The sequence below is a fragment of the Solea solea genome, chromosome 13 (assembly GCF_958295425.1).
Source record: "Solea solea chromosome 13, fSolSol10.1, whole genome shotgun sequence".
Lineage (NCBI taxonomy): Eukaryota > Metazoa > Chordata > Actinopteri > Pleuronectiformes > Soleidae > Solea > Solea solea.
This window is the reverse complement of record NC_081146.1, coordinates 26,423,264-26,434,588: the sequence shown is the minus strand read 5'-3', so window position 1 is coordinate 26,434,588 and position 11,325 is coordinate 26,423,264. Positions and strand designations below refer to the sequence as shown.

Below are 11,325 nucleotides of genomic sequence, written 5' to 3'. Positions count from 1 at the left end.
ATGAAGCAGAGATGTCACTGCAACTCACGGCCACTAGATGTCAGCATCTGACGATGCTTTTTAAAGAAAAGTTGCCTTTTTAAAGAAGTCGCTTCTCTTTTCTCTCCTCCTGCCTCCCTCTCTCTCTCCCTCTCCCTCCCTCTCTCTCTCTCTCTCTCTCTCTCTCCTCTCTCACTCTCTCTCTCCTCTCTCTCCCTCTCCCTCCCTCTCTCCCTCTCTCTCTCTCTCTCACTCCCTGTCGCTCTCTCTCTCTCCTTTCTCACTCTCTCCCTCCCTCCCCCCTCTCTCTGCTCAGAGTGAACCATATAAACCATCCCTCACCAGTGACGCTCACATCCACAAACACCTCGACTCTCACCAGAGCGTTTCTACCATCACACACATCTGACCTCCTGAATGAGCCGAGAACATCCATCTCCTCTCTCTCTCTCTCTCTCTCTCTCTCTCTCTCTCGCCCCAGGACTTCCTCCCTCCCTCCCTTGCCCTCCATCACTCCTCAACTTCTTCACCTGACACCGGGGCTCAGTTGGGAGGAGATTTTTTTTTTGTTTCTTTGGCCCTTTTTTTTGGCAGCTGAGACGATCGGGGACAGTTGGACATGAGGAGACACTGTGGACACAGAGGCATGAGGAGCACATGTGTATGTGACGCCACCCTCCTCGTCCTCCTGCTGCTGCTGTCAATCATCTCTCTGGTGAGTTCCGTCTGGACCCTTTGTGTTCTTTGTTTTTTTAAATATCTCGGCGACGAGTCCAGTGATGAATGTTTGCAGGAACATGAGGGAACGTCCACATGGAGACACATGGAGACGCTTCGAGGAGTGCAGGCGACGCAAAGAACCTCACGGGGCGTAAACAGGAGCAGATGATAGTTGTAGTTTTAAGACCTGTGGTCATTTAATCCTCCTGAAAATAACTCCAAATTAAACACCACATTTATGAAAAAGTTAATTCAGTGGATTCATATTTTTAAGCAACATCAAACCTAATGATTACTAAAAAATTAAACAAATTGCATAATCAACCTTTAAATGTTTTTCCAAACAATTATAATTATTTTCCATTTATTAATTGATTTTAAGGTAAAGCACTGATTTACTTTTCTTCATTATCTTTTTTTTGTGAAATGTAACTTTTTAAAAAAGAAAAAAAAAAACTACGCTCTCAGCACCTTAAGTCCAAAAATGTGCAATCTGTATAAACTGTGACCGGAGGGTTGCCAGTTCAAATCCTAAGGTTGGGCGTTGTGTGTTCACGAGTGGTGTGTATGGTGTGTATGGGTAAATAAATGCAGAGGTCAAATTCATTATCACTAATAACACATTCTAATTCAGTTTGTCTTACTATACTATATAAAATAGAACACTACCACCTGGTGGATTACCAGATAAATTGCGTGTATGATATAGAGAGGAGAAATGTGTGAGAAAGATGATGAATATTTAAAAAAATAAATGTGATGCCAGAACCTCAGAATGAAAGTAGGATACCATAGAACATGTGATTTCATGTTCTAGAAAATAGGTACATATACTCAAGGTGCCGAATGTAACGATTTCTTCTACACAGTGGATAACATACGTCATAGGTACAGAAAGCTTTTATTTTTTTTAAATATTGCGAACCATTTTCATATTTTAAGCCATATGAAACAACACTGACAAAATAATCAAAAAATAAATAGAATTTATATGCATTATATAGATTAAATATCCTCCGATAATGTGGAAGAAAGTGTTATCTAACCTCGGTAAAAGCTTTCTTTTGCTTCCCTGTCCTTGAGAAAATTGTTCATGTTGAGATTTGTCTTTATCTTGTTAAATTAATATTACTTTATAATTATAAAGAATATATTATAAATCTTATAAATCTCCTCTGGTCGAGATGTTTTTGAGATCAGCACTGAGGCTTTCGAGGTTTGATCACTTATAATCACATCAACAGAGATTGGTTTTTATTTTATGACATTACTCGTGCAGTGTCTGTTAAATATGGTCCTTCTGACAATCGTGTGTCCTCTGATTTTAGTCTGATTTGAACAGATTATCAGTCCAAATTATCCTGTCGTGTGAGGGTTTAACGGACGCAATTTTAACGTCAGCGGACACAAAAATCAGTGATAAAGTTTGTTGCGTCTGTGGTCAGTTTAAAGTTGGACATTGATGTGATCATCAGAGAGAAACACGTCCCTTGAATTTACAGATAAATATTATTCGCTCTGCAGAAAAGTTCAGAATCCCAAACCTCAGGCCACTGGAGGCGGGACTAACACAATGACGACAGAGAAGCGACGTCCAACATGGCTGCCACTAAAGAACAGCTGTATTTGGATTCCATCTTAAACAACTTCCAATCTAATCTAATCTAATCTAATCCAATCCAGCTCTAAAGTTAAATGTTAAATGGTTTGTGTTTATTTAAGACGTTTCTAGTCTCGATGACTAAGATCACTCATCCATCTGGAGCAACTTGGGGTTAAGTGGTTTCCCCAAGGACACCTCGACATGTAGACTAGCAGAGCTGGGAATTGAACCTGCAACCTTCAAGTTCAAAGACAATACAAATAATCACAAACAACCTCTAAAAATAATTAAAAGAAAATCTCAAAATATGAAAGAAACAAAAGCCAAAGAGTAATAATTAGTTTTAAACAACAAGACACTGTTGCTCCTAGAAAACTGCAACAATCATGGAAACTCTGGGGTTCTTTGGGTCAACGCTGCAAACTACAGAACTACAATTCTTCTACTTTACGGCACATGGCACAACACAAGCTCGAGCACTGTCGTTCTTTTTGTCCTTTGTTTTATGGTTAGTTTTAATATCTGATATATTAAAAATATGTATATATACACATATATTTATAGATATTTTTGTAAAAGTTTGTGTTCACGCCACTGTTTGTTAGATATTAATGAGTCGCACATTAATACATATATATATACAGTATATACTGTATGTGTGTATACATATATAGATATATATATACACGCATATATGTATATGTATATATATACATATATATATATATATTAATGTGTGACTCATTAATATCTAACAAACAGCGGCGTGAACACAAGCTTTTACACACAAATATTCCTGCAACCGTTCCTCCTCCTCCTTTCATGTTTACAGATGCGTCTCAGAGACACACACAGACACACACAGACACACACAGCCAGTGTATGAGAGCAGCCCGAGCCCATTATGACAGAACACAGCAGAATATGTTCCTAACTCGACGCCTTGACAGTTTGTGACAAACCAATTCCTTTTAATCCTGGCAGAGACAGTAACCCCTCAACCCACAGATAAATCTGTCAACAAAGCAATCAAAGCACAACACACACACTCCCTCTCTGTGTGTGTGTGTGTGTGTGTGTGTGTGTGTGTGTGTGTGTGTGTGTGTGTGCGTGTGTATGAGGAAAGAAAAAAAATCCCAATAAACTTAATCCCCTACAAACTTCGCTGCCCTTAAAAAGCTCCCGTGGTGTTATCTGTGTTTAATTTGCATAGTGATGGAAAGAAGTCAATTACTATTAATTATTCTCTACAACTTAATACCCATTATCGAATTGAATTCAATGTCTTGAAAAACCATAAACTCAATTTCACAGCTGACTAAGCACACTAATCATTTCCCCTCCTCCGCCCCAGCGCCAGCACCGCGGCTCTTTTTTATTCTTTTACTTGAAGAATCTTCTTCTTCTTCCTGTTCTGCACGAACACGACGACGATGATTCACGCGTTTAAATCTCACGTGAACGTGACGTGAGAAGATCTCAGAGTGAATAAATGAATGCTGGGATTTTTTTTTGTTTTTTTTGTTGTTGTTTTTTTGTCAGACTCGCTGCCAAATTGCTCGGCTATGCTTTAATGGGATGATGATAATTGTTTGCATCCTCAGCGTTCGCCTGCAGCTCCTCCGACAGATTGACAGACCCATGGGAACCTCGCAAACTTATTTTGGCCGCCTTTGAACCAAGTCGTGTGTGAAATAATATGATTATGCATTTTCTCCTCTGGGTAAGTTGGAAAACTGGTGGCCAAGTTTTTTTTCTCCTTCTCCTCCTCTTCCTCTATCTTCTTCTTCGTCCTCTTCCTCATCGTCTTCTTCAAACTGCCCCTCTCACTCGCTCTAATATCCCACAGTCTGTCCACGCTCGGTGTTTATCCTCCCTCAGAAGTCACGCTTCATAATTGTGCCCTGGCCTCTCAAAGACTCTCAGCTTCCTGTGATGTCTTGACACACTTTTTTGATTTGTCATCATCTCTGACCGGGCCCCCCCCCCCAGGTAACACTTTGATTTCACTGAGAAGAACTTAGACCTGAACACTTAGTGGTGGGTGTCAGATGCTCTTAGCTGATCCATCAGCTTAGCGACGGGGAAACCTCACAAGGCGAGAGCAGATAAATTCACCGTAAACGACCGTGACGACAATCGCGCGCAGACACATCACACGTTAGTCCAGACGCTCACAACTCGCTCAAGTGGAGAGGAAACTGGGCTTGTAATCAAAAGCGTTGTCGGTTCAATTCCCCCCCCACACACACTGCAAAAACTGCTCCTAAAAATGAGTCAAATATTCATAACCGTATTTAAATGTTTCTTGGCTGTAGATTTTTAAAATGAGGGAAAAACTCATCAAAACTGGACAAAATTTGAGAAAGAAAAAAATTTGTTTTACTTTTTATAAAAAAGTCTTCCTTTACTTGATAAAAACGGAAAAATGTATAATTTTGAATTTATTGTATGTGTAACCAGTTGTACTGCAAAAACAGCCTCTAAAATAAATTGATTTCAATTTTCTTGTTTTAAGAAAAATAATCTGCCAATGCTTTTGAGCAAATGTTGCTTGTCTAGAATTCTTAAAACTAGTTTGTAAATCTACAGCCACTTTCAGACTTAAATGTTCCTTAAAACGAGGAAATAACTGATTTATTTACAAAAACGACACAAAATTTAAGAAAGAAATGTTCAATCTAGAATCAGCCCAGCAAAATGTAAGGAAATTTTGCTAAAACTAAATCTACAGCCACGTTCAGACTGTAATGCTCACACAGGTAACAACACAATAACAAAAGTGTAGCATCGCGCAAAGGTTTGAGCTCGTGATTTTGTGTCAAACTTTGTGATTACAATGAATTCAGGTCTTTTATCATCGACAGGAAGTCATTTCATGAGAAGATTTAGGGAGTCAGAACCTGATAGAACCAGACTCAGCATCTGCCAAGACGGGTTGTGGTGAAAGGAAAATGGGAGACAGAGAACAGAGGACAGAGGACAGAGAACAGAGAACAGAGGACAGAGGACAGAGAACAGAGGACAGAGATCAGAGGACAGAGATCAGGGAACAGAGAACAGAGATCAGAGATCAGAGATCAGAGATCAGAGATCAGAGGACAGAGATCAGAGGACAGAGAGCAGAGGACAGAGATCAGAGGACAGAGAGCAGAGGACAGAGATCAGAGGACAGACGTATATATTACTTATATAAGCAGCAGCATGAATTGCTTGAAATAAAATAAAAAAGTTTATTTATCTTCCTCTTCCAAAGAACGGACGTCTGCTCCTTATCGCAGTCTCACCACAGAGTAGATACTATTTAAGGTTTGTCCAAACAGCCTGTCTACATACATATATATATATATATATATATATGTTTTTATATATATATATATATATATATATGTATATATATATATATATATATATATATATATATATATATACATATGTGTTTGTTAGTGTTAGACATGTGACCTTATTCCGTGGTGAAAAACCCTGGATTTAAACATTTCCTGAAGGTCACGTTTGTTACTACAAAGCTGTTTCCTCCCATGTGTGATCATGTTGTTGGAGGTCAGAGGTCAGATTTAGTGATTGCTTCGTGACTCTCTATGACTTCTCTTCTTTTTACACTTAGTTTACGACTGACTGTTATTGTTAATAAATGAATTAAATGTGACAATAAGGTCTCAGTGTGATACAAACTCACACATGCAGCATCTGCCTAGACAGGTTGTGATGAAAGGAAAAACTAAATGTCCTTGCTTTCTGAAAAACAAGAATTCTCACTTTAAGAAGTTTTCTCAGTTTGACTGAACGTAATTCATATCTTTCATAAAACTGAAGTTATTATTGTTTTCCCCTGAATTTGCGCAGTTAGAATTTGAAGCAACTTAAAATCAGAGTTTACGTTAAAATCGCTGGTTACAGACAATTTTCACGCGTTTTTAGTTCAACATGAAAGAGCTGAAAAATGTCATTGTTGATTAAATGAATTTATAATCAGATATTTTCACAATGTCGGAGCAAATTTTTTTATGTAAAAAATAAAACTGAAAGTGAAATAAATAAACACATTAAAAAGATGAAGTCATGTTTTTGTACGAACGACTGGAATCAAATAAAATCCATGAAATTTATGAATAAATTAAACAAAGCCAATTAAGCAGATAATTCGTTTCACCTTTGTCTGCAGACGCCGCGTGTTTGTGCCGTTGTTTGATATTTAATAAAAGCCAATATGTGTTAATCCCGGCGTTATCAGAGTGTGACTGTTGACCTTTACGCCGCCATCTTCTCCCTCGTCCTCTGCTCCTCTTTCCTCTTGTTGGTCTTTGATAGCAACAGAGAAAACCTGACGTCTCAGTGTTTCCTCTGATCTGTCTCTAATCTCCGCCGGCTGGATTACAGGTTGTGCTCTAATCCGTGAAGTGTCTTCTTCAGTGAATGTGAATCCCTGCGTCAGGTGCTTTAGATGAGAAGCTAATTACATGTCACAGTTTGGATTGTGAACACAAACAGAAGTAAAGGATTTTAAATGTGACCAAAGATTTATGTGCTGAGTCGTTCTGATAATCTGGTGAGAAATAAAATGTTCCCGTGAGACGTCGTCGTCAAAGTAGAGACGGTAGAAATGTAATGCTGACAAAATCATTACAAAAACAGATTAATGTTATTTTTAAAAATCTCCTTAAACCTTTAAACCTTTAATGTTCGTCAAACTTTTTATATCAAGAAAAAATACCTGAAAATATTCATCTCTTAAAGTAACTCCATGATCAGTGCCGCAGGAATAATACATAACTTACATGTGTTCATGTGTTCACACGTCACATCTTCATCTACTTATGTTCTGATTCATTTTATATAACATATTTAATGTATGTTGGAGATGAACGTTAGTGTTTTTCACTTTGATCTACAGTTGGACATTGTTGCCTTTGACGTCGCGCTCATGACTCTTCAGTGACGACACTCTCTAACCAATCAGAGGGATTAGGGATTATAAATAGATTTTGGAATTCAAAATTTTGGAATTGCATCTTCTGACATTCTCTATAATCGTATGACATAAAAAAAAACTTGTGTCATGTTGAGTGTGAACGCAGCCAAACCCTAAAAATATCAGAATTCATCCCATCATCACTTCAGAAATGAACAGAAATAAAGAGAACAAACGGAAAGACGATACAAAGATACAGTGTTTTTAAAAAGCGTTTTCACTCATTCACTCTCTGAGTCTATAAGAAAAGCATTTCAGTGAAGGTTCACGTCCTCGGGAGCTTTTCCTTTGACTGTAATGGAGTCTATAAATCTGAGCGGGACGTCTCAAGTCGTCTCCGTCTCCGTCCACTTCATCTTTTCACAGGACGTCGGCGGAGAAGCAACATGACACACGTTTGTTTTGCAGCCTTAGAAGACAGAGGCTGTTCATTAATACTGTTTCACTGCGTCACTGCACAGGAAGTTCATGTGTTCACCACACACATTTGTCTCCGAACATCGCACAGTGGACAGACACAATCACAGCAGGACGGAATTCTCCATCTTCAAAATGTGCTGTGACCATGTTTCACCACTAGGACGTGCCAGAACTGCCTAAATGTGCATCACCTGTTTGTTTACGTCAATTAAAACATTTCTTTCTACATTATATATTACATTATATTACTAATTCAAGAAGATGATTATACTAAATTCATTTATTTTCTACTTGCACATTTAATAGTTTAATCTAATCTAAACTCAAAACCTTCAGACTCTTCATTTACGATCGAATATGATGACATTTGTAGAAGGTTTTATACAGAAACATGAAAAACTGTCTGACTCAATTTAGATCATAAAACTTCAAACACATTTCTGACTTTTCTTCTGACTGTGAGTCTTTTTCACGTGCTAGCGCCCCCTATGGACGAGCTGCAACAGGTCTGTTATTATTATTTAATAATAACAACTCGAAGGCTCGAGTTACTGTCATACGACTTTTTTCTCTACATTCTGACTTTAACTACAAACTAACTACAAAATAATTGATCAAAATCTCTTGTTAACCTTTCGCAGAATCTCAAAATTCTGACTTTAATCTCAAAATTCTGACTTTAATCTCAAAATTCTGACTTTTTTTCTTAGAATTCTGAGATCAAAAGTCAGAAATCAGAATTTTCCTCTGCCTGTGAGTCTTTTTCACGTGGCAACACACTAGCGCCCCCTATGGACGAGCTGTCACAGGTCTGTTATTTTCCTGTGTTTTCGGCGAGGCAGGAAAAATCCAGCCGCTCTAAGAGTCAACGGCACTAATGGTTTACTGGCGTCGGGTCATTCATCATCGAGGCTTCTTCAAAAACAGCCGGAGGCCACGTTTTCAAAGTCCTTCACTGAAGGAAGACGAGCGAGAGCACAACACGAAGAAGATCACAACACTGCAGTCGCTGCGCTGCTCAGTGTCACTCAGTGAACTCTGTGAATGAGAGAAGACCTGATTTTACTGAGTATTGATCGCAGCGCGAAGCTCTGACCAGATAGATCTGCTGTCATGGTACTGTGTCTGTCTGTCTCTCTCTCTCTCTCCCTCTCTGTCTGTCTCTCTCTCTCTGTCTGTCTGTCTGTCTCTCTGTCACCTGTGTGATTGTTGGACGAGTGAATCATAAATCATCCACTCAGGGATCCAACGTTCAGCAGGTAATAGCAGAAGTGCTTCATTCATCTGGACGAGTGGCAGGAAGATCTTTAATCTTGATTGAGACGTTTCTCGCACACACACACACACAGTAAGACTTTAACATTAAGGTGTTAAAGGACACTTGTGTGGACAAATAAATCACCTGTATTTGTTCTCGTTTCTCCTTGTCAACAACCGAGCAAACGTCCGACCGCTGACATTGAACAAAAAAACAAAAACAAACAGATTATGTTGAAGGGAAAATGTTTGGCGCTCATATCTAACAAAAGCAGGAGGTGGATTGTGTGGATCGGACATGGTCCCAACCTTCAGGACAAGTCCTCACATGGACGTTAATGAGCTTCCAGATCATGTCCATGAGGACTTGTGTAGTCCTGGTCCACGTTTTCTTTCCATAACAGAAATAAAGACTTTAAGATCATTTATGTCCAACCGGTTTCTAATATTCTTCTTGTTTGTTCTTCCAGGTCACCTGTGCTGTTTCTCCAAGTTCAGGAAGTTCGGACTTAAGAGAGAGCTCAAAACCCAAAGTGAAGACGTACTGGACCGAAAGCAGCAAGGCGTTCTCCATCAGCCGCCTGCTCTCACAGTCGCTCGGCGACAAAGACAACTTCACCTCGCTGGATCTGAGCTACGAAGACGCAGACGCCTTCTCCAAACAGGAGCAGTGGAACTGGCTTCACACCGCCTCCAACCACCGCGACCCTCGATCCAGGACCAAGCGGAGGCCGATCGTCAAGACCGGCAAGTTCAAGAAGATGTTCGGCTGGGGCGACTTTCACTCCAACATCAAGACGGTGAAGCTCAACCTGCTCATCACCGGTAAAATCGTGGATCACGGCAACGGCACGTTCAGCGTCTACTTCCGCCACAACTCAACGGGTCAGGGCAACGTTTCTGTGGGACTTGTTCCTCCGACAAAGGCTGTGGAGTTCCAGGTTCACCAGCAGCACCATCAGTACCGGCAGCAGCAGCAGCAGCAGCAGACGGCGCTGGAGACCAAGGATACCAAGCTCTTCAACTGCAGGGTGGAGTACGAGAAGGTGGAGAAAGGCACCAGGAACTCGCTGTGCGCCCACGACCCGTCGCAGAGTTGCCCGCAGGAGCAGACGCAGAGCCACGTGTCCTGGCTCTGCTCCAAACCCTTCAAGGTCATCTGCATCTTCATCACCTTCTACAGCACCGACTACAAGCTGGTGCAGAAGGTGTGTCCAGACTACAACTACCACAGCGACACCCCCTACCTGCCCACCGGGTGATCGTAGCGCCTCCAAACACAGAGACAGAAAGACAGGCTGTCGGTTCCTGAGCAATGTCAGAATATCTGAAAGGAAAACGAAGTCGAGACTCTTCAAAACCTGAGAAGTTGACAGGTTTTATTACAGCTAACACATCCTGACATTGCTCCGATGAGCAGCTCTGCCCTCGGGTCATTGTGAGAGCATTTAGGGAGGCGGTTATCGCCTCGCAAAACACTCATACTATATGCATAGCTGCTTACACGGAAAAAGGGGAAAATTCTCAAGCCAACCATGAAAATACGCTGATTGTATTTATGTAAATATCGTGGATTCCACACACACACAAAGGCCAGAAAACAATTTTGTTTACGTTTTCCTCGCCGCTATTTCCACCGTTTATGTCGAGTCGTGTGTTCCCGTGTTCCCGTGTTCCCGTCTCCATCATGCTTCCCGTCTCTGGTGATCACCGCCAACGCGTAAATGTCAACGCAAAGAAGAAGAAGAACAGTCAGTTTGCATTAGAGGGAAAACGCTAACATATTTTTTGAGTGGTGTTGTTTTCTGTCGTCGTCGTCGTCGAACCCTCGTCCACGTCCGTGCATGAACTCAGTCTGTCCATCTATACTTTCATGTTATTGCAGCTGTCATGAATAATCTTCATCACGTTTTACAGGAGGGGCAAAAAAAAGAGGTTTAAGGTTTAAATTCTGTGTCGTGTGATTGCAGTTTGAAGGCGACGCGAGGAAACGGTGCAATAACAGTGACAGAAGATGCAAAAGATGCAAAAGATGAATGAAACTGCTCTAATTCGGCTTTTCTCTCACTCCTGTGTTTCCATTTTAGACATTTTGACAAAAGCTCATATGATAGTTTAGCAGGAGCAAATTTTAGGGACAAGCCAATCTGGAATTGGTCCAACACTGGTCCTAATCCCCTGGATTGGACACCAGGAAAAAAAAAAGGAAAAAAGAAAAGAAAAAGTCATGTCTGATGTGAACTGATGTAAACACTAATAAATATCACGTAAAACGCTTCAATATGCACAGACTGTAAAGAAGAGCGACGTCATGTGACCAAGATAAAAGAAGAAAAAATGCAAATCAAGCAAAGTG

The 11,325-nt window shown here is 40.4% G+C and overlaps 1 protein-coding gene across 1 annotated transcript in view; it reads left to right on the top strand.

Annotated features, from left to right (window-relative positions):
• Positions 1 to 340: 340 nt before the first annotated feature.
• Positions 341 to 11,325, top strand: part of LOC131470828 (neurexophilin-1) — an 11,526-nt gene continuing 541 nt past the window's right edge. Inside the window, exons 1-2 of the mRNA XM_058646839.1 lie at positions 341 to 694; positions 9,440 to 11,325. The exon at positions 9,440 to 11,325 is cut by the window's right edge and continues 541 nt beyond it. Of these exons, the coding sequence (XP_058502822.1) occupies positions 599 to 694; positions 9,440 to 10,231 (888 nt within the window). The 5' untranslated portion in view covers positions 341 to 598 and the 3' untranslated portion in view covers positions 10,232 to 11,325. The remainder of the gene's footprint in view (positions 695 to 9,439) is intronic.